This window comes from Cucurbita pepo, chromosome LG07 (assembly GCF_002806865.2).
Source record: "Cucurbita pepo subsp. pepo cultivar mu-cu-16 chromosome LG07, ASM280686v2, whole genome shotgun sequence".
NCBI classification, from domain to species: Eukaryota; Viridiplantae; Streptophyta; class Magnoliopsida; order Cucurbitales; family Cucurbitaceae; genus Cucurbita; species Cucurbita pepo.
The window spans coordinates 6,720,637-6,742,775 of NC_036644.1; the positions used below are offsets into that span (position 1 = coordinate 6,720,637).

The 22,139-nt window shown below is 35.7% G+C and overlaps 3 protein-coding genes across 9 annotated transcripts in view; 2 read left to right on the plus strand and 1 right to left on the minus strand.

Annotated features, from left to right (window-relative positions):
• LOC111798424 (calcium-transporting ATPase 10, plasma membrane-type-like) overlaps positions 1–14,757 on the plus strand; it is a 26,137-nt gene extending 11,380 nt beyond the window's left edge. For all 7 annotated transcript variants that reach the window (XM_023681548.1, XM_023681553.1, XM_023681550.1 and 4 more), the window contains exons 10-35: positions 232–302; positions 3,507–3,590; positions 3,659–3,736; positions 3,831–3,905; positions 5,162–5,245; positions 5,318–5,400; positions 5,475–5,583; positions 5,759–5,814; positions 6,132–6,174; positions 6,286–6,369; positions 6,874–7,011; positions 7,205–7,270; positions 7,365–7,463; positions 8,627–8,734; positions 9,007–9,177; positions 9,569–9,628; positions 10,351–10,515; positions 10,621–10,737; positions 10,997–11,095; positions 11,959–12,096; positions 12,179–12,279; positions 12,738–12,783; positions 12,877–13,008; positions 13,287–13,394; positions 13,483–13,574; positions 14,231–14,757. In XM_023681548.1, coding sequence (XP_023537316.1) covers positions 232–302; positions 3,507–3,590; positions 3,659–3,736; positions 3,831–3,905; positions 5,162–5,245; positions 5,318–5,400; positions 5,475–5,583; positions 5,759–5,814; positions 6,132–6,174; positions 6,286–6,369; positions 6,874–7,011; positions 7,205–7,270; positions 7,365–7,463; positions 8,627–8,734; positions 9,007–9,177; positions 9,569–9,628; positions 10,351–10,515; positions 10,621–10,737; positions 10,997–11,095; positions 11,959–12,096; positions 12,179–12,279; positions 12,738–12,783; positions 12,877–13,008; positions 13,287–13,394; positions 13,483–13,574; positions 14,231–14,333 — 2,510 coding nt within the window. In that variant the 3' untranslated portion in view covers positions 14,334–14,757. The remainder of the gene's footprint in view (positions 1–231; positions 303–3,506; positions 3,591–3,658; positions 3,737–3,830; positions 3,906–5,161; positions 5,246–5,317; positions 5,401–5,474; positions 5,584–5,758; positions 5,815–6,131; positions 6,175–6,285; positions 6,370–6,873; positions 7,012–7,204; positions 7,271–7,364; positions 7,464–8,626; positions 8,735–9,006; positions 9,178–9,568; positions 9,629–10,350; positions 10,516–10,620; positions 10,738–10,996; positions 11,096–11,958; positions 12,097–12,178; positions 12,280–12,737; positions 12,784–12,876; positions 13,009–13,286; positions 13,395–13,482; positions 13,575–14,230) is intronic.
• A 1,608-nt stretch (positions 14,758–16,365) lies between these two features.
• LOC111798850 lies at positions 16,366–17,472 on the minus strand. The gene has a single exon (XM_023682200.1). The coding sequence runs from the start codon at positions 17,470–17,472 to the stop codon at positions 16,366–16,368; it is 1,107 nt and encodes a 368-aa protein (XP_023537968.1).
• A 1,969-nt stretch (positions 17,473–19,441) lies between these two features.
• LOC111798255 (plant intracellular Ras-group-related LRR protein 6-like) lies at positions 19,442–21,900 on the plus strand. The gene is made up of 3 exons (XM_023681289.1): positions 19,442–19,868; positions 20,124–20,293; positions 20,987–21,900. The coding sequence occupies exons 1-3, from the start codon at positions 19,611–19,613 to the stop codon at positions 21,675–21,677; spliced, it is 1,119 nt and encodes a 372-aa protein (XP_023537057.1). The 5' UTR covers positions 19,442–19,610; the 3' UTR covers positions 21,678–21,900.
• Positions 21,901–22,139: the final 239 nt, after the last annotated feature.

The following is a 22,139-nucleotide window of genomic DNA, read 5'->3' on the forward strand; positions in this document are numbered from 1 at the left end:
TTTTTTTTTTTTTTTTTTTTTTTTTTTTTTTTTTTTTTTTTTTTTTTTTTTTTTGTTGAAATTGTATATTCTTTAATTTTTTTTTTAATAAGAGCTCGGTTTCTTACCAAAAAAGAAGAAAAAAATATAGTCATTTAATATCTCATTCCCTCATTTCATTTACAACTATTTCAAAATTTTATCACTGACAGTTATTTTAATTTTTTTTTCTATTTTTCCTTTTTTTCCCAGCTATAAGTGACTACCGACAATCTCTTCAATTTCAGAATTTGAATAAGGAAAAGAGGAACATACAAGTGGAGGTATGTTCTATTTTCTAAAACTTAGAAGTAATCGTTGTAGTCAATTGACCACATGCATGCGGTGGTTAATTTTTCTTTGAGATCTGATTGTAAATAAATATTCTATTTGGGGGCCAATATCTAGAAGGTTGAATTATAATAGTTCCTTCTTGGCTAGAAAATGTTCTCATAACTATTTTTGTCAATGTTGGATTCTGTCTAGTAACTCCAGCTGCTAGGTTTCTTGCTTGTGGGTTTAGTTTTATTTGATCCAAAGTTTATTTAGGTTCCTTTTATCTGATTTATATTGGGTGTCATTGCTTGAATAGTTTGGGACATCTTATATTTGATGTATTTTTAGTACTTCTAAGACCTATTTATTTCACAGTTTTAAATACAAAATTTTAACTATTTTTAAGAGAAAAAATAGCATTTTTTAATCTTATTATTATTCTTTTTGAAAACGTCAATATTTCATTAATGTAGTGAAATATATACATTAAACCAGTGTCTCCACAAACTAAATTGGCTTAAAGAAAATCCCCTCAAATTAGCAGATACAGTATTTGAAGAATAATTACAAAGCAATTTGCTTAGTCCTTGTCAGGTGGCAGCTATGAATATATGAGGTTGGATAAATAAATGAGATATCTTTCCTTTTATTTTCTATTGAAGAGTGCTACTCTATATTCAAGTGTTTGAAAGCTTCGTATGATGTTAGGCCAGAGGACTTCAGCCTCCTCAAAGCGAGAACCGATTTGGAACCAGGGTTTATTTTTTCTTTTTTATGACTTTATACTTTCCAATAATCCCACATAAAGATCTTTGACTATCTTTTCAAATCACTTTGCTAATGTTAGAGAGCTGAGCTGACCGTGAAATTGATGCTTCAGTTGGTTTTGTTCAACGGTTTGCTAACTAACTTAAGGTGTATTTGGGTGAGGTGGGTCAGTTTGGTGGGCTGAGGGCAAATGTAATTTAATGGAGGACGAGAAAAGAGAGAATTGGGGGTGGGTCTGTTGAGGTTTATTGGGAGTGAGTGTCCCACATTGGTTAATTTAGTGGAAGATCATGGGTTTATAAGTGAGGAATACTAACTCCATTGGTATGAGGCCTTTTGGGGAAGCCCAAAGCAAAGCCATGAGAGCTTATGCTCAAAGTGGACAATATCATACCATTGTGGAGAGTCGTGATTCCTTACATGGTATCAAAGCCATGCCCTAAACGAGAATAGAATCCTCAAATATCGAACAAAGAATTGTGAGCCTCGAAGGTGTAGTCAAAAGTGACTAAGTGTTGAACAAAGGGTGTACTTTGTTCGAGGGCTCCAGAGAAAGGAGTCGAGCCTCGACTAAGGGGAGGCTCTAGGCTATTCGAGAGCTCCATAAGCCTCAGGGGAGGCTTCTAGTGTACTTTGTTCGAGGGGAGGATTGTTGAGGTTTATTGGGAGTGAGTGTCCCACATTGGTTAATTTAGTGGAAGATCATGGGTTTATAAGTGAGGAATATTAACTCCATTGGTATGAGGCCTTTTGGGGAAGCCCAAAGCAAAGCCATGAGAGCTTAGGAGAGTCGTGATTCCTAACAGGGTCAACTATGGAGGGTAACCGTGGAAAACTAATTGAAGGGGGAGCAGGGGAAGGTAGACACTAGGGTTGCCTAGCTGAAGGGATGGGAAACTTAAAAAATAAACTGAGATACACCACACATGCGGAAAAGAATATCAGTGGGATTGGGGAGTGTGGGTGATAGGCGGTAAGCTTGGTTTAGTTGGTCAACTCAATTTAGTGAAATCACACTATATTTTCTCTTGGCTCAGTCTAGGGTTTGGTTATTATTATTTTTGATATCTACGAGTGTTGGGCCATAAAGCTCGACTTTCATCCAGTTAGGGTTTGGTTCAAATATATTTGAACGTTCACTATCTACCAGCTTTATTGTTCTCACAAAGAAGTTCTGGAGTTTCCTTTATTTGTTCGTGGTTAATCAGCATTTGAGTCCTCTTGTGCTTTTTATACTGAGTTCCCACAAAAAGACCTATACTTCTTTGGATAAGTATTTTTCCAATAAAGGTTGTTTTAAGTTGGGCTATTAGATTTAATTAAATCTGCCATCAATGAGCTAATAGTAAAGAACTTCGAAGTATCTAGAGACCAAATCCAAGAATCATATGAATTCCTTGAAGTAACCAAGGATAAAAGATGAGATAGATGAGTCCATTCCATAATTTCATCGTCATTGAGGTTCCTTTGAAGGCCTAGATCCTAAGCGCACAATGTGTTGGATTCCATAAGGAAGCACTATTTGTGATAAGCTATCTAACCTGATGCTACCTATATATTTGTGGGAGGACAGTAGGTAATTTCTCGCCATTTAGCCGTAAATCATATCAAAGAACTTTATGTAGCCCATTTCCAACCCTTTTCTGAATACGAGTAATATGACAGCATTAGTGAAGCTAATGTGCGTCCAAGGTGACTTTGAAAAACCCCTCAAAATATGAGACAACCATAAACATTCAGCATTTGAGGAGTAATATTTAGCCACAATTAGTTGTCTCTAAAGAGCATTTTTCCTCGTGTAAAAACCATCAAATCCCTTTAGCCAATAGTGCATTCACTGTAGTCAGTAGCAAAGTATGGGACTTTTTTTAGAAAGTTTGGTTTGCAGTGGTGTAGGCCTTTGTTTCTGGAAGATAGTGGGGATGTTTGAATGGTTGGCAGCTTTTCGGGAAGGCTGTGGTGTTGTGGACAAATGTGGCTACGGCTATAGTGTGGTTGATTTAGAAGGAAAGAAACAATAGTCTTTAAAGAGAAGTTCAATTCTTTTGATTACTTTTGTAACATTCTACAGTTAGAGGCATCCAGTTGGAGTAGCCAACACAAGTCTTTTTGTAATTACACCACTTTCAATATCAACCTAGATTTGAAGGTATTTTGTAGCCTCTTTTTGGGAGGGGGGACCCTTGGTATCTTTTCCCTTTAGGCAGCCCCTCTTATAGCCAATTTGTTTCTTCGTCAAGTATTTCTGTGTTTTATAAAACAAAATCATTTTGTGGACTTTCTCTCACATGATTTTGTTTATTCTTCTCTTAATATTGATGCGGTCTCATTTCTTGCTTAAAATAGTCATTCCTGCTGTTTTTATGATATTCAACTGTACTACAAATACCACTACTGTTGGTTTTTTATTGTGATGAACTTAATAATTAGTACTGCAATAATAGGTTGTTCGAGGTGGTCGTCGAATTGAGGTCTCAATTTATGACATTGTGGTTGGAGATGTTATACCACTCAATATTGGTGATCAGGTCTGCAGCTCTATTCATTTCTATTTGTATTTCTACATTAAACTGTTATGCTGATAGATCTTCCTTAGGTCCCTGCTGACGGCATCTTAATTTCTGGACACTCACTTGCAATTGATGAATCAAGCATGACTGGAGAGAGCAAGATCGTTAGTCTTTTATATCTTTGGCTTATTAGATTAAATGAAGTGTTCTCAAGTTCTCTTTTCTTATTTATCTGAAGAAAGGTTGCTTCTTTTGCAGGTTCAAAAGCAGCATGCTAAGGACCCTTTCCTGATGTCTGGATGCAAAGTGGCTGATGGTCATGGCACTATGCTGGTAAATGTTTCTTTGATTTATTTTTGGATTATTTTTTTTCCTTCCTTCCAGTCCTTTACAAGTGCAGTTTGTCCAATATTATTTTTAGGTTTCTGTTCATGTATTTTTTTCTATTCAATTTAAGTCTTTCAGTCCTTTGATATTAACATCACTCGAGAATTATCAATTTGGATCATGTTTACGATTCAAGCACAATATTAGATTACCTTTAAAAAAATACATTAATTTATTATTGATGATGTGGGTTTGATCTTAAATGATTGTTTTGATCAGCCTTTGTCTAAGCTTGGAAATATTTATTTCTTTGTCCTTACTATAACATGTTCTAAGATTATATGATAAAGTACGAGTGAGTTTGTGTAATTTGAGTAGAAACGACACTTTTTTTTCTCCCTTTTTTCATCCCTATTGAGATCTTTATACTATTTTGGGTCCTTGAAATTTTAAAATATTTATTGTACTCTCAGTACTTCAAAATTTTTGTAGTATGTAACCTAATCTTGCCTCAGGCAGCCTTTTTGACACCCATATATGCCTACACTAACATGTTAACACAAACTTAAAGTCACATTATTAATAACTGTCATCAGCAAAATTAAGGAGAGGAACAAAATGATTGTGTTTTTAAGTTCAAGGACTGAAATAAGTTCAGGGAAGAGTTTAGGATGAAAATTTCCTGATACATTGGTGACAGGTTCAGGGACAAGATTCCATAAACCTTGGTGATTTGAATGGCACTTGATTCTATTTCAAGTTTGTTTTATAAACCTTAGTAATTTGATATCATTTGATGTTTCCCACCTATAAAATGTATTTTGTTCTCTTTTGATGTTTAAATTTTAGATGTCAAATTTGTTTTTACAATGTTAAATATTTATGCACACATTATAAAAAAAATAAAAAAATAAAAAAATAAAAAAAACTGACGTGTTTCTTTCAATTGACTTGTGTCACATGCGAGTTTCCGTGATTCTTAGGTACAAGAAAGACTTTTAANTTTTTTTTTTTTTTTTTTTTTTTTTTTTTTTTTTTTTTTTTTTTTTTTTCTATGTTTGTATGTAACAAAACAGATTCTTTGTTCATAGTTTGAGATTGGAAGGAGTTTCAACGGTAACTTTGCAACTACTTAAATTGTAGCAATTAACTAACTGTAGCATAGCTAAAATAGTTAACATGAGAAGTGGTAGAAAATCACTGTAAACTGCAGTAAATTCTTAAAGCCCATTGCATAAAACTTCTCCACATCATTATTTTAGGTTACAAGTGTTGGAGTTAATACTGAATGGGGTTTGCTTATGGCAAGTATTTCTGAAGACAATGGCGAGGAAACTCCTTTGCAGGTTTGATCCCCTTACTGTTTTTGGTTAGTATATGTTCTTTTGTTCTATTTTACAGCTAATGAATTTTAATAGGTGCGTTTAAATGGTGTGGCAACTTTAATTGGTATTGTTGGACTCTCAATAGCTTTCGCTGTCTTGATTGTGCTCCTCGCAAGGTAAATAAGAGCTTTGGCTTACTAATGAATTTTGTTCTTATTGACTTATTTTTTATTTTAAAAAATGAGCACAGATATTTCACTGGTCACACCAAAAATCCAGATGGAAGCCGTCAGTTTATTGCAGGGCAGACAAAAGTTGGTCGTGCCGTTGATGGGGCCATCAAAATTGTCACTATTGCGGTATGTTCTGAAAATTTGAAATGTTTGGAGCATTGACTGATTGATGATGATGATTACACAACTTTAAATTTAAAAAGCATGTGTGGAAGATTTATATGATGGAGGAATGATGTGTATGTGTGCTTGGATGTGTATTTATTTGTAATACATTTTTCTTTCAATGTTTGTCATGTAGGTGACCATCGTTGTGGTTGCTGTGCCTGAAGGGCTTCCACTAGCTGTAACATTAACGTAAGTGTACTTTTATTTGTCATCAATATTTTGCGTATGTTTGTTTATGGAAGACATGTTTTTTATGTACACATTTATTTAATATATTGCCATCAATCTCCAATCTCGAGTGTTCAATGCTTCTCATCCTATGGTATATTGGTTGATTTTGTTTCCTCATGGTCTCCTTGCTTTGCCGATTCTGCTAGATTTTTTATTTCTAAGTTGTTCGTAAAACTACTTCGATGCATTATAAATGAAAGCTTCTTTATAATTGTACTGAGCTTTATATGTTTCAACTTTTGCCTTATTACACAATGCCTTTTTGACTGTGGCAGCCTTGCTTACTCAATGAGAAAGATGATGGCAGACAAGGCACTGGTATGTACGGTGGTTTATTCCATGGTCATACTTCAGCGAATTTTGTTATAAAAGGATATTGTAGATTTATCAATCATATGTTTACACACTTCAATGTGACTTAAATGTAAGGTGCGGAGGCTATCAGCATGTGAGACGATGGGGTCTGCTACAACTATTTGTAGTGATAAGACTGGAACCTTAACTATAAATCAGGCAAGTTTCACAATTTTTTATTTATTTATTTATTTTAACTTACATCTTATTCTTTTAACAACTTTTTCCATTGTATCAAGTTCAAAATCTTCTTTTGTTTGATGTTAAGTATTTGTTTGATTTTTTAGCTTACGTTTTTAACATAGTGACAACTTTGTGCATTCTCTCGAGTTTGATCTTCAAAAGTCTCTTTTGTTTGATGTTAAATTTTTGTTTGTTAAATCAGGTAAGTTACTCATTTTTTTTGTTTGATCTCTAAGCTTACATTTTATTTTATTGACAACTTTGTGCGTTATCTCGAATTTTTCTTCAAAATTCTCTTTTATGTGATGTAAATTGACAGAAATTTTAACACCCTATCTCCTTTGTAACTCATTGGAATGTGGATAATGATGAAATAGAGAAATACTTGTGTATCTTCTAGGATGGGAACCGATCTTTCTTTTTCTTTGATTACTCTGATTGGCCTTTCAGGTCTATTAACCTTGTTGGTCAATTTTGTAGATGACCATTGTTGAGGCTTATGTTGGTGGGAAGAAGACTGATCCACCAGAGAAGAAGTCAGAGTCATCTTCCATGTTATACTCCTTACTTGTTGAAGGCATTGCTCTGAACTCAAACGGCAGTGTATATGTGCCTGAGGTATGCCAAAAAGAATCAGTGGTCATTTCTAACTCATGAATTAATCAGATATTTCCCAATGAATCTATTGAAATTTCCAAAGCCTGGAGATTTTTGTGTTACTATTGTTATAAATAAATTCAAATTTACAATCCAGTGTAATTGTCTAGCAGCCTGTTGAAACGCTAGTGTTTGTCTGTTTTTGTAATTTCAGAGTGGTGGAGAGGCAGAGGTTACAGGTTCGCCTACAGAAAAGGCTATTCTTAACTGGGGTATCAAGGTGCTTTTCCATATGGGTTCTTCTTTTTTCTTTCTTTTTTTCATACAGAATTTATGTGAAGTATACAATATTCATAATAATACTATGTCTACAGCTGGGAATGAACTTTGAAGCAATAAGAAAGGAATGTGCAATTCTTCACGTTTTCCCCTTCAGCTCAGACAAAAAACGTGGTGGTGTTGCAGGTCAACGGGTAATCAGCTATACTGTGCATTTCATATTCACTATGTCGGTGATTTCATTATTTTTTCTGTTTACTATAGAATTTTTCTCTGAATAAAAGATTAAGAGATGTCTGTAGCGTGTAGTTGGATCCTCAACTCAAAATGCTCCTTTACCGAAACAAGAACGTATTTCCCTTATTTGGCTCTATAAACCATTGACGTAACTTGATAATGTTGAGACTGTAAAAATCTGGATAGCATTTCTTAGAAGTCTCTTTCCGGAAGTCTATTGACTTTTGGGATTGAGTTTGCTTCTCAGCATTCATTTTGATGAGGATTGAGTTTGCATATCAAAACACTTCTGTTGTTACTTTCTCCGGTGCTTCATTTGTTGTCTTCTTTAAGCTTCTCGTACAACTAGGTCGAAAATGATTTCCCCCCGCCGCCCTACATTTTTATTCCATTTTCCTTTCCCTTTTTGTTCTTATTATTATTTTTATTATATATATAATCTTGATTTCAAGGAGGTGGTTGTTTCCTACCAAAAATGAAAAAAAAAAAAAAAAAGGAAGGATAATTGAAGAAGAAATATCTTATATCCCCAGTCATACCAAAAGAACGTGATTAATTTGGGGTTTTTTTTCCTTGTTCCTATTAAGAATTTAGTGAGGCGTATGTCTTGTTTTGAGTGTTCACGTTTTCTGTGTGCTGACTAAGAAAATTAATGGTTGGTGAGAAGAAGTGAGAGCCCTTTTATTTCGTCCAAATCCTTGTTTTTTGGTTAATGTGACCCCTTATATCAATTCTTTACTCTTCTCTTTTATGCAATAAAGTGTTACTCGTTAGTAAATTTGTATGGAAAGAAGAGGGTGGGAAAGGTTATACTATACTCCCAATTATTGATCAAAGAACAAATAATTATTTTTTATCTTCTTATAGGAATATAGTTTGTGGGTTTGAAGTATTATGTTGTGTTACTTGTACCACTTGTCATTATTCTGTGTCGAGTAATTTTCTTTTTGTCTAAAAAGAAAAATTATCAACGGTACGTAAATATTCTATGGTGTGACCCATATTGCATGTCTGCTGACTGATGTTTCATTTGTTGCATAATGCTATTGCCGTTTGGTTCTATATGAAATATTAGATATTTGCACTAATGATACGTGAATGTACTCTATGGTTTTTACAGGATAATCAAGTTTATATACATTGGAAAGGTGCTGCTGAGATTGTCTTAGCATCGTGCACGCAGTACATGGATGAGCATGATCATTCTGTCCTACTAGATGAAGATAAGGTTTGACACCTTCGTGCATTTAGGAATGAATGGTTTAGTGAAACAATAACACGAAAGTATGATTTTCAGACTGTTTATGTAAAATTAATTCCTTTTTTTTTTATAAAAAAAAAAAAGTTTTTTGTACAGTAACAGGAGGTGTTAGCTATCTCTTGGCGTATATTCAATAATTTGTGGTCTGCTACATTGTTGAAATGATTTTGATACTCATTTATACCAATTTTCAGGTTTTTATTTGGAACTTGCGCTGTAATATTTGTTACTTTTTGCAGATGACATATTTCAAGAGAGCTATTGAGGATATGGCTTCGCGTAGTTTACGTTGTGTTGCACTTGCATATAGATCTTGTGAACCTGAGAATGTTCCTGACGGTGAAGAACAATTGAGTAAGTGGGCTCTACCAGAAGACGACCTTGTTTTGTTGGCTATAGTTGGTTTGAAGGTGGGTCTTTCTTAGTTCACTTATAGTGCGCTGCACTTTTAATTAGAAGATAAAAGTTTCTACAGATTGAAGCCATGTGAAAAGTTCTTTGCCTCATGCTATTGTTTTTTTTTTTAAAAAAAAAAAAAAAAAAAAAAAAAAAATAGTCTTCTCTAATTTTAATTTGATAATGTTCCTCATTCTACTGAATAATTTTGGAAATCCTGGTTATATTTTTGCATCCAATGAAACACTTCATTTGCCTTTTTTGCCCCTAAATTTGTAATTGTGTTCGATGTACTTTTACTGCTTCAAGCGTGCCATGCTTAGTAGTCTCTTTTCAATCAAGAAATTGGGCGTATGTTTTATTTCTTGTGCATATTTTTATTATCTTATGCCCTCTGGATTCTAGGACCCCTGTCGGCCAGGAGTAAGAGATGCTGTACGACTTTGTCAAAAAGCTGGTGTTAAGGTACTCTTTTCTGGTTAAGATTTTGTTTTCAATACGGTGTTGTGAATTACTACTGTCTCTGCGCTCAAAACATTATCTATCAGTCAGCATATTTATTTAGTGCTTTTTGCATATATGCGCATGCATGCTTTTGTGAGATGTAATTTTTACTATGTTTGAGCTTGAGTTTTGGGAATATTGGCGGAATTTTGTGACAGAGAAATCTGAAAAATTAAAGGCAGACTCAAACATAGCAGAGAAAACTAGAGAATTCACTATAACACCTCAGAATTCTAACTATGATCTTGAATATAAATTCACTAGCCTTTTTAGATAATATCTGCTGGAACTTCATTAGAATAGCATGCAAATATTAGAAATTAAGAAACAAAAGCTAATTCAACCAATAAAACTATTACTTACAAACAAGCTTGAAATTAAGAAATCTAATTGTAATTAGATTTCAGTATGATGTTTTTAAGACGATCATTATACTTTCATTCAGTTGAAGTCCTGAATTTACTTCCTGCTTTAAATCTCTATCACTTGCTTTCTTTGAAGACCCGTTCTCTCTAAATGGGATTATCCATGTTTTGTTTTTATCTTTTACCATGTGTCTCTTGTATTCTTTACATATATTCGTTTCTTCATTAGCTAGGGGGCATCCTATATTACAGGCGGCACAAGGGTCTTGTTTCAGTTGGGTGGACTATTGTACTCACCAAATTCTTTTCCATGCGTAGGTACGAATGGTCACTGGTGATAATGTCCAAACTGCTAGAGCTATTGCACTGGAATGTGGAATACTTGGTTCAGATTCAGATGCTACTGAACCAAATCTTATTGAAGGAAAAGCATTCCGTGCCCTGACTGATGCCCAAAGAGAGGAAATTGCTGAGAAAATATCAGTACGTTGTTTGGATCTTATTGAACACCCCTCAATTTTAAGAATTTGCTTGGTTGCGTAAAGAGTTACAACTGAGACTGATTTTAACTTTTCTGGCTGTTTTAAGGTGATGGGTCGGTCCTCTCCCAATGATAAGCTTCTCCTTGTGCAAGCCTTGAGAAAGAGAGGACATGTAGTTGCTGTTACTGGAGATGGTACAAATGATGCTCCTGCATTACATGAGGTTCTGCTACTATCTACATAGACTATAGCCACTATTTTCCAATCAGATGTAAAATTAGAGTCGAGCATCTTTAATAATAATAGTAGTGTTTTTGTTCGACTGGTCCTTTGCTGCAGAGTGTGAATACTTTATTACAAACTGCTTGGTGTTGAGAGATTAGACAATTTGATCTTGGAATTTTATGCCTGATAATTGTAGTTTCTGGCTTGCTATTTTTCATTTTGTTCGTTGTTCTAAATGCTACTCTTTTGGAGTGTAGGCAGATATTGGCCTTGCAATGGGTATCCAGGGGACAGAAGTTGCTAAAGAAAGCTCAGATATTATTATTTTAGATGACAACTTTGCTTCAGTTGTGAAGGTCAGTCTTGGTTTTAGAGCTTTTACTTCAATTTTATTTTTTTGGTTCGTCAGAGAAGTTCTAGCACTGACGTGCCTCATCAGTATAACTAATGTCGCCTTTGATGCATGGTCAAAGGATATCTCCCCACTAACTTGCGACTTCTGTATCCATATTTTTGGTATCTTTTGATATTGTGAATTTCATTTATATATTATGCCTATGGACTAAACTAAAATTCTTAAATTTGAGTGGCTGGGATCTAACTGGCACTAGTTGAATTTCTTCATACATAATCTATAAGTTTGGTGATCTTTTTTCTGCTTGCTTTAACAATTTGTTATTAAGGCCTTGAGTCAATTTGCAAAAAGTTTTACTTCCCAATTCTCATTTTTCGACTTACATCAGTTTCCTAAAATATTGTAACCCACTTGTTTTGATCCTTATTATAACAACTATCCAGAAAATATGAAAGCTTGTGTGCAATCATTTATATTTTTAAGAAAAGGGGGGAAAACGAGATAAAATATCATCAGTATTATTCTATAAATATCTCTATGAAATTGTTCTGGAACTTTTTTTGCTGTGTCCATTGTATTTGCCCATCTTGAAAGTTGTGCACAATGAAATTCAGCTGAACAAATGGCTCGCTCCTTATATTTAATGATGAAAAATAAGTAACGTAGATATGAAAGTTTTATTTCTAAAGCATTTTGCTTGAGCTTAGCAATTGGTAATGCATGAGAATGAGATGACAGACGTGCAATTATTTATGTTCTTTAAAAAGGGGAAAAAGAGAGAAAATAGCATCAGTATTGTTCTATCTCTCTCTGTGTGTGGTCTCGTATGAAGAAGCCTTTTCATTCATTGTCGGCTGGATGCAGGTTGTGAGGTGGGGCCGATCAGTATATGCAAATATTCAGAAATTCATCCAGTTTCAGCTCACTGTCAATGTTGCGGCACTCATTATCAATGTCGTGGCGGCAATATCCTCCGGTGATGTCCCACTAAATGCTGTGCAGGTTTGTGCACTCTCTATCTGTTGAGTGCCATTGAGAATACTCATAAATGACGTGTTGTTTGACATCGTCTACACTTCGACAGCTTTTGTGGGTTAATCTTATTATGGACACTCTCGGCGCATTAGCATTGGCTACTGAACCACCAACCGATCACCTCATGGACAGGACGCCTGTTGGTAGAAGGTACACTCCCTCTGTAAATTTCTATTGATATTTGCAGAAATGAGAGGTCTAGCTTAATTAAGATAATTGATGAGGTTATATATGTCAAAATTTTATTTTATTTTGTTAATGAGAAACCACATTTATTTTGCTAATGAAAGTCCAACATATGCTAATTCAAATAGAAAGGGAATCCTGAACCGAGATTTGTGAATTCTAGTCTAATCTTACGAATTGAACTCATAACTTTTGGGCTGGATAGGCATAATGTTCCCATATTTTCCTGTTCTATCAAATTCACATATATTTTGGCGTAGCTTTTCCATTTCCATTTTAGTCCACAGCGCGGTAATATCTTGAATTCTGTATGTGTATCTCTTTTCATGGTGGTACCTAGCGCGCTTTGTTTTCTCTTTATTTTATAAGCATAGTTCAATTCTATGCAATACAACAGTTTAATAATCTGTTGTTTGTTTCAGTGAACCTCTTATAACAAATATCATGTGGAGAAACCTGCTGATACAGGTAATTTCTTATGGCTTGATTTCTATGCTTTTCAAGATTTCCATATCTTATGGTTCTTGCATTTGAAGAGATTCCTTTATCGTGTATCTTCAGGCATTTTATCAAGTTACTGTGTTGCTTGTCCTCAACTTTCGTGGTCGAAGTTTGCTTCATTTGAACCACTCTCATGTAGAAGCTATCAAAGTGAAGAATACGTTGATTTTCAATGCATTTGTGCTTTGTCAAGTAAGCCCTTTATTCGAGTAATAATTTGGCAGAATTTTATGTACTCACTTTTTTTTCATTGGTTCCCAACGAAGTAATGCGTGTTTATGCTTGTCGCTTGTGTCTCCCTTTTTTTTCTGTTTTCATTTCGTGATCAACCTAGATAGTTTGAGGCTTGTTTCATATTTAAATCTTAACCTTGTTTAGTGTTCTTTGTTCAATAAGCTTATTGACTTGTAGTGCTCGAAAGCCAGATGAGAAGTATATATTCAAAGTAATCTTAACCTTGTTTACTGCAGGTTTTTAATGAATTTAACGCTCGAAAGCCAGATGAGAAGAATATATTCAAAGGAGTCAATAAAAATTACCTCTTTATTGGGATCATTGGAATTACTCTTGTGCTCCAGGTGAGAACCGTTATTCAACTTTGCTATTATATTTTGAGATTAGCATGTTCTTCACGTTAAAATTTTATATATTTCTTTTTTGTCTTAGGTTATAATAATCGAGTTTCTGGGGAAATTCACATCCACAGTCAGACTTAATTGGAAGTATTGGATTATTTCCATAATCATTGGTGTTATCAGGTATGCTTATCTTAAGTTTTATGCTTTTGGTGCCTTAATAACACACTTGACGCCACCATAATTGTGAGATCCCGCATCGGTTGGGGAGGAGAACGAAACATTCTTTATAAGGGTGTGGAAACCTCTCTTTAGCAGACGTGTTTTAAAAATCTTGAGGGAAAGCCCAAAAAGAAAAGTCCAAAGAGGACAATATCTGCTAGCGGTGGACTGGGCCGTTACAAATGGTATCAAAGTCGACACTGAGCGATGTTCTAGCAAGGAGGCCGAGTCCCAAAGGGGGTGGACACGAGGCGGTGTGCCAGCAAGGATGCTGGGCTCCAAAGGGGTTTGGATTGGGGGGTCCCATATCGATTGGAGAAGGAAATGAGTGCTAGTGAGGATGTTGGCCCGAAGGGGGTGGATTGTGAGATCCCATATCGGTTGGAGAGAAGAACGAAACATTCTTTATTAGCTCAAAGAGGACAATAATATCTACTAGCTGTGGCTTGGACCATCACAATAACACCTTTGCATCTAATGTTGAAAATCCTCCAAATTTTTAATCATCTTTTGATTATATGATTTAGAAGAATACGAGAGTTTTAGAGGATCATATACTGTACTCATTATGTTGCTCCATTTTGGTTTCTGCTAAACAATCTCTTATTCTTTTTCAGTTGGCCCCTAGCTCTCCTTGGGAAATTTATACCTGTTCCTGAAACTCCCTTCCATGTGCTTATTATCAGAATCTTCCGTAAACGACGAGCTGGGAGATCGTAATTGCTCTACTTCCACCAATCATTTCACTGGACCTACAGCAACATTTTTTTTTTCTTTTGAGTTTGTAGGATAACAGTTTTTATAGGACTCGAGCAACACTCGCCACGACACGATGGATCAGTGTGGAGATTGGTTTTGTGTGCTTCTAAAGGGAAATCTTTCCGAAGGATCGTATAGAAGTCGGATTCAGATAAGTCGTATACTTGACTAACTCGTGACTAACCCAATACGAGAATGGTGGTAAGAGATTGTGTCCCTGTTAAATATAACTATGTTTGTATTCTATAAGTTACAGTTTGTTTCAGTGTCATGTTCATAACTTTGTGATTTGGGGTTGCTTTTGGTTTGAAGATTATGTTAATGTGAAAACACACGGAACAATACTAGAACTATATAAAAGCGTCTTAAATTTGATTCATTTCTATCTTTTATTGTCTTAATTTGAACTGTATTGTGAAAGAGTCTTGTGTTTGATGTGTTTTTGAAGCTATGAAATATCCGGATGATGTGGAATAATGCATTATTATTCAAGTTGTGCAACATATTTAGACATTTGGAAAAGTTAGTGGATGAACTAGGGATCAATTGCTCAAAGAGCTAGAAAGCATATTGTAAATAGGAATTGGGTTATTAGCATGTGTTATGTGTACTTAAGAAAGTGGGAATGGTTGTAATAGTCAACCGGGTTAATGATTTCGTCCCTACTCATGACTGGTATATGGATCTCTTTATTTATGTAGTGGTCGGTCTGATAGAAGCTTGTCTAGAAGTGACTAGTCGCTTCTCGAAAGTCTCTTGACTTTAGTGTAGGTAATCGATCGTCTTGTCTTTCATCTATTGATCAAATATTGAATCAATTGGTTGGTCAAGACTACAACTTGGATGGTTATTTCATGTACAACCAAATAAATATAGTTTTCTAAGATTAGGACCATCATTCACCGTATCACTAGTCAAGTTCACCCTAGTAACAAACAATACATGCATTAACGATTTTAATTCAAATTCAAATCCTGTCGGACTAGATGATAGTTCTCCTCTCACTAATCTCATTTAGACATGAAAATAACTCTGGTCTAGCATGAAAAGTGAGGTATAAAATTTAGCCAATTTGTATACTTGTGCAGAATCGTTAGATCATTATGCTGAACTATAAAAAAAACAAAAACAAATGTCGAAAATAGTGAAAAAAAATTATTAAAAAGAAAGTCAGGTAGATGTTGGAGGACTCAATAAAAAGCTACATAGTAGGGTTACAAATCTATTTTCAACCCTTGTTTTAAGAAAGGAAGCTTAGAGTCATATCCCCGGCCAATAGTTATATACTGCGAACTGTTGTTGCCCTCTTGCTTGCATATATAACATCTCTTTTGGAAATCTCTCTCTGCCTTCATTTTCTAAAACTTTCTTAAACCGAGGCCAGAGGCTCGTCGCTTGGCTGTAAGCGACGTAAGAACGAATTGGCTTTAGCTCACTTGTTGTTGGAAAGTGAGTGTTGCACAATCATAAGTCCGCTGCCATTGACTATTGTGTGAATGTTGTTATTGGCTATTAAGAGAGGGAAAGAGAAAAAGGGAGGTAGAAAATGAAAGTGAAAGAGAACAAAAATAAATACTCTAATTGGCTATGGTGTGAATGTTAATAATTATGGCTCAGATTCCTTATTAAGAAGGAGAAATAAGATTAAGATTTAAACGTTATGAACATTAATGAAAATTGGACTTTATCAGAGCCACCATTCTTTACAAATTCTCCTCATCTAGCTTTATTTGTTATTAATTTTCCTATTCACCTATATGGTTCTAATGGCAACATAGGTATACTAGATTCAATGTTTGTGAATTTTAGTGCATTTTTTATATACACCTACCCAAAGAAGTTTGTTGCGCCGTTGTCAATGAATCTAATTTACCCAAAAGTACCTGTCACCACTATGTCAACGTTCTAAGCATTGCTATTAGTGGAGGCATATGCTTTTACCTAGAAGCGAGTCTAGGTAGACCTTCCTGCACTGCCTACCCGAGTTTGTTAGCTAGTTAACAAGGTGCTCGACGGTCCTCCCCAAGCAGTTTCTCGAGATGTGACCCTGTTGGCCACACCTAAAACACGCTCCAGACCGTGCCAAACATTGTCCCCAATGGTTTTTGCCACACTCACAACACAATGGTTTATAGTCTCCTCTGCCTCTTTGTCGACCTGGTTGTTGGCCACGTTTCGGTTTTTTGTGGTACCTGCCCACCTGTTGTTGTGGTTGTATTAGTGGCTGATGATGTTGTGCAACCTGGTCATAATGTCGCTTTTGTCCTACTACGGGTGTTAGGACTATTGGCCTCCAAAGTTCCTCAACACTGTCCCCTTCCAAAGCCGTGGCGGACCTCAGGGCATCATCATAAGTAGTAGGCGCTATAGCCCCAACAATGCAGCGAATTTCTTCATCCAAGCCAAAGATAAACCTCTGCACCTTCTTGATCTCTGTGTCCACCAACTCTAGGGCAAATCGCATCAACCTTATAAAATCTTTCCCATAGGTGCCGACAGAGCGCCCGTTCTGCGTCAATTGAGTGAACTCTTGTTGCTTCTGAAGTCGTGCTTCTTCGGAGTAATACTCTTCCCAAAAGGCCTCCTTGAATTGTGGCCATGAGATCACACCTCCATCAGGGCTGAGGACCTCCCGAGTGAACTCCCACCATATTTCTGCATCGTCCCGTAGCATGAACGATGCTAATGACACTTTCAAGTCATCAGGACAGTTCATGTAATAGAAGATTGTCTCTATTGATGATAGCCATAATTCTGCCACTATCAGATCTTCAGAGGCCCCATTAAAGATGCGGGGGTCATACCTCTTGAAATCTCGCAGGTATCTCGTCTCTCGAGTTGTCGTCGAGCTGTTGGCCACTTGTGCCTGTTGTATAGCCACCATGGTCTGCAACATAGCGTGAAACATCTCCCACATCAAGGTGACTGTGGCCTGATCGAGTCCAACTAGAGGCAATGCCGGAGGTGGTGCAGCTGAGGGTGGGGTCGCTGGGCCTATCCAATTCACCGCTCCTTTTTGAGTCGGGCTCCTTACTACCATACGTCTCTTAATAGGGGGTCGTCCTCCACTACGTCTTATTCCACACCCTCGAGGTGGCATGATCTATCAACCAATACATTTGGTACTAAGTCTGCAACCCTTAACATGAAGTAAATCATACATAGCATCACCATTGCCCATACGTGAAAATCATGAGCATCATTTAACATTATCATTTATTATCTTTCATTGGACATACCTGATGGTGACAGAGCTTCCATTGTAAGGCCATCGAAACATGAGCCAACATCGTGGATACTACATAATCTATAAGTCTAGCTTAATTACCAAGCGTAACGACCCAATTTTTTAATTTAAAAACAAGGTCACAATCACCTATATTTTCGCATTAACGATACTTTTTAATCTTATGAGTTATTTTGTCGAATGACCTATCCTGACCCAATGAAAAAAATGGGATCACTTCTTATGGACTCGTTGAGAATGATTCTGATCTAGTTCATGGCCTATTAGAAGTAGAAGGCGCTCTGTTGGGATTGGGATCCTCACGGACAGAAAAAGATTGCAGTCGATTTGATAATGATCGAGTGACATTGCTTCTTTGGCCCGAACCCAGGAATCCCTTTGATAATCTTCTTTCGCCAATTGGATCTATGCAACGTAGAGAGTTATAGCTTACTTTACTATTTACTTATAGCTTTCATTTTTAAGTACATTTACATTACCAATTGTATTATGAACTCAACATCTTAGGGTGAGGGTTAGGGAAGTTTGTGTGACAATTAAACCAAGACTCGTTCTTGACAATGTTCGATTTTGATTGGCCAACTAAACTCGGTAATGTCTCACTTTTGAAAAAAAAACAAAAGGTATTGAAAATTATCGAGCGTTAGGAGCTGGTTAAGTGGAGAAATTAAGAACGATAATTCAGCTAATGCATACAAATAACAAAGAGTATGAATGATTTAAACATATATATTATATTCATGCGTTTAAATATATTAAACACAACGACAAAAACTGTACTCCATAAACGAACATGTAACGGCCCATCGCTAGCAGATATTGTTCTCTTCTAGAGGAAGGTAGAGGAAGGTTCCACACCCTTATAAAGGATGTTTCGTTCTCCTCCTCAACTAAGGTGGGACTCTTACCGAGCATGTAAAACGCGTCTAGAGGAAGGTTCCACACCCTTATAAAAGGTGGGACTCCTACCGAGCTTTCGAGCTTCCCCTCAAAGCTTTAAAACGCGTCTAGAGGAAGGTCCCACACTCGAATGTTTCGTTCTCCTCCTCAACTAAAGTGCGACTCTTACCGAGCATGTAGGAACCTAAGTTCAACTACGAAGAGATGCTACACATGTGTGGTGTTAGTGGAGAGATCAAAGCCACTATCTAAGTCATCAAAGTTGAAATTGACAACATTAGTGCAATGGGCAGTCAAATCATGCGAGTGGTCGACAGAGAAGTTCCACCACAAGAGATGAGGTCTCTACTCAAAGCTCTTTAGTGGGAGTAGCAATATCAAAGAGATTGAAAACCCTATACCTATAAGATATTAATAACGAGTACGATATCTAAGGATCATACAAAAAGTTAAACATGAACTCGTAAGAATATTAAATTAAATATGAGATCAAGGATGATTCTATAAAAACTATGTTTAGGGTTATACTTCCTGAAAATATACCTTCGATCCCGTTTGTCGTCGCCTTCTTATCAAACGATGAAACGTTGAAATCTTAAGACTAATCTTCATAGTAAAGGATGATCTTTCCTTCGTTCGTGTTAGCACGATCTTTGAACGATCACCCGTTCATTCCTAATACTTATAACTCCACGACTTAAACAAACATCTAGATTTGTTTGCTTCTACCTAAAGATCAACCATTACTTTCAAGCCAAATTTAGTTTAACAAAAATAAATAATGGAAAGGGTTGACTTTATCAAATTGAATGAATAGAAAGCAAATTTCCCTATGTATACGGCCATTGTACTTATGATTTTGATCCAAAAAACCACAAAAAAAATTATAATAATATGTTTTCACACGTGGTAGGTCACAAGTTTTGTTATTTTATGTGTAAAATCCATTAATTTTCTCACCATCCAAACACACCCTTATAACTACAAACGAACATACAAAAATTTTCTATTCTTCTTCACTTTCTCTCTCTTTTGTTGTTTGGTTTCTAGGAAAATAGCTAAGAAAATTCTTGAATTCTTGTGGGGAAGCTATGAACATGTTGTTGTTTGAGCAGCAGCCACCGCCGACGCCGGAGGAGGTGGAGGTGACGATGGGCGGGAGGAGGACGGTGATCGGGACGAGGGGCGGGGCAGTCGTGGCGGCGGAGAGAAATAGGAGGGTGGTGGTGGAGGAGGAAGAGAGGCTTGAGATTGTGGATTTGAGTGGCATTTCATTGAGTTCTTTGCCAAATCCTAATCTCAATTTGGCTACCATTTGCAAGTTAGATCTCTCTAATAATAATCTTCAGGTGATCTCTATAACAAAGTTTGAATCTTTCTTGTTTTTAGCATTTTTTAAGGAAAAACATGACAACTTGAATATGTTTTGTTTCATAGTATAAACAATTATGTTTTGTTCTTATGTTTTGTTTCGAGATTATTTTAACGCACTATGATTATCAAACGACCCAGGTAGAAAATTTTGAATAAATAGGATGATTATCTAATAAGAGAAAATGGGAAAGACCCAAAAAAAAAAATTTTGATTTTTTCGTTGTTTGCAGAGCATCCCGGAGTCTCTAACAGCAAGACTGTTAAACGTTGTTGTATTAGACGTTCATTCAAACCAGTTGAAATCTCTCCCGCACTCCATTGGTTGTTTGACTAAACTCAAGACCTTAAACGTCTCCGGCAATCTCATCACTATCCTTCCCAAAACTCTTGAGGATTGCAGGTTCGTTTTTTCCGCTCCTCGTTCTTTATTTCCTTTGAGTTCAATAATAGGGTGAAAACTCAGACATATGACTTTTTAGTCAAAGATTACAGTATCTTTAATCAGTTGAGCTATACTTGAGTTGACATCTTATCATTTTCTCATTCGTTTTAGAACTCTGTTTCAAATAATATTATTAAAAGCCCGATGATGATTTGAGATAAGGGGTTGACCCGAAACGAGCAAATATAATATAATTTTTAAACTAAGTCTTCAAAAATTAGGTCAAGTTGGTGTAAAATTATATCAAAAGCAAAGGAACAACATAAAAGATAATGGCATACATCATGATTAGATTTTGACATTTGAAAATAATAATAATAAATAAATAAATTTAGTATATGGTGGGGAGCATATGCTATATGCTTCTCATCATTCCCCTATTGAATACATTATAAAATGTGCATATATTATAATGGTCCAAATATAATTAAAATATTTTAATTTGTATGTAATTAATATTAACATAAAAGGTAACCTTTTTTAAATAATTTTGTTCTAGGGTTTGCAAAAAGTAATAATTATTTTTTATTATCCATTTGGTTAGATATTTTTATTCATTTTATAATATTCGTTGTCCCCTTATTAAATTAAAGATCGATAAAGAACAGATATATGAACGAACGATTTGTCTAAATATATTTTCTTTTGCAGATGTTTGGAAGAACTTAATGTGAATTTCAACAAGTTGATAAAACTTCCCGACACGATAGGGTTTGAACTATCCAACCTAAGGAAGCTCTCGGTGAATTCCAACAAGCTAGTTTATCTTCCTCATTCCATCTCTCACCTTAAAAACCTTCGTGTTCTCGATGCTCGCCTAAACTCCCTCACTGCCCTCCCCGATGACCTCGAGAATCTTATCAAGCTAGAAGTCTTGAACGTTAGCCAAAACTTCCACCACCTTCAAACTTTGCCTTATTCTATTGGCCTTTTGTTATCTCTAGCTGAACTCGACATTAGCTACAATAGAATCACTTCTCTCCCTGACTCTATTGGTTGTCTCAAGAGACTTCACAAGCTTTGCGTCGATGGAAACCCCTTATCCTCCCCACCCCCGTTCGTGTTTGAACAAGGAGTACACGCCGTTAGAGAGTATTTGAGTGAGAAGATGAATACACGAAACTTAAGCTCGCACAAAAAGAAGTCATGGGTGGGCAAGTTGGTTCGATATGGTACGTTCAATGGTGGATATGGGTATTTCAGAACTAATGAGCCACGTGAGGATCGAGAAGCTTTCATGTATTCTCAATATCGCTCCATTGATGGTCTCACTTCACCAAGGTACATAGGAACGTTCACGCCACGACGCTTCTTTTGGACCCGAGGGTATTGGACTAGATGATGTCATTGTCAATGCCGTCATTCAAAAATACAACTTTTGGAAGTGAAACATTAATATCTCTATCTTATTGTATTTTGATAGTTTTAAATTCGAGGGAGTATCAAGAGAACGAGTTGTGTAACGGAGTATGAAGTATATGTTTTATATGTATAGCCCTCTTTACCTAACGTAGTGCCATTTGAGAGTGAGATTAGGTAATAAAATGGAGTGTAAAAGTTCATACAAGTTCATACAAACTCTATGAGACTTTATTGTTATTATTCGAACATAAAATCGGGTCGTATGGTTGAAGAACAATTTAGAAAAAATTATTAATTTTCACGTCGGAAGTTTAAATGTCTCATTTACCCTTTTGATAGATATGGGAATGAAAAATAAATTAAATTTTAATTAGTTAAAATTATTGTAATAATCTAATTTAATAAAAATAAAATAATTATCAATTAATTATGTAAAATTAAA

What these genes read in the sequence shown, in the direction of transcription:
- LOC111798850 (XM_023682200.1), bottom strand. Translation starts at nt 17,472, where the DNA reads ATGCCACCTCGAGGGTGTGGAATAAGACGTAGTGGAGGACGACCCCCT.
- LOC111798255 (XM_023681289.1), top strand. Translation starts at nt 19,611, where the DNA reads ATGAACATGTTGTTGTTTGAGCAGCAGCCACCGCCGACGCCGGAGGAG. An exon ending in TCTCTAATAATAATCTTCAG is followed by an intron (nt 19,869 to 20,123) that starts GTGATCTCTATA and finishes CGTTGTTTGCAG; the next exon opens with AGCATCCCGGAGTCTCTAAC. An exon ending in AAAACTCTTGAGGATTGCAG is followed by an intron (nt 20,294 to 20,986) that starts GTTCGTTTTTTC and finishes TTTCTTTTGCAG; the next exon opens with ATGTTTGGAAGAACTTAATG.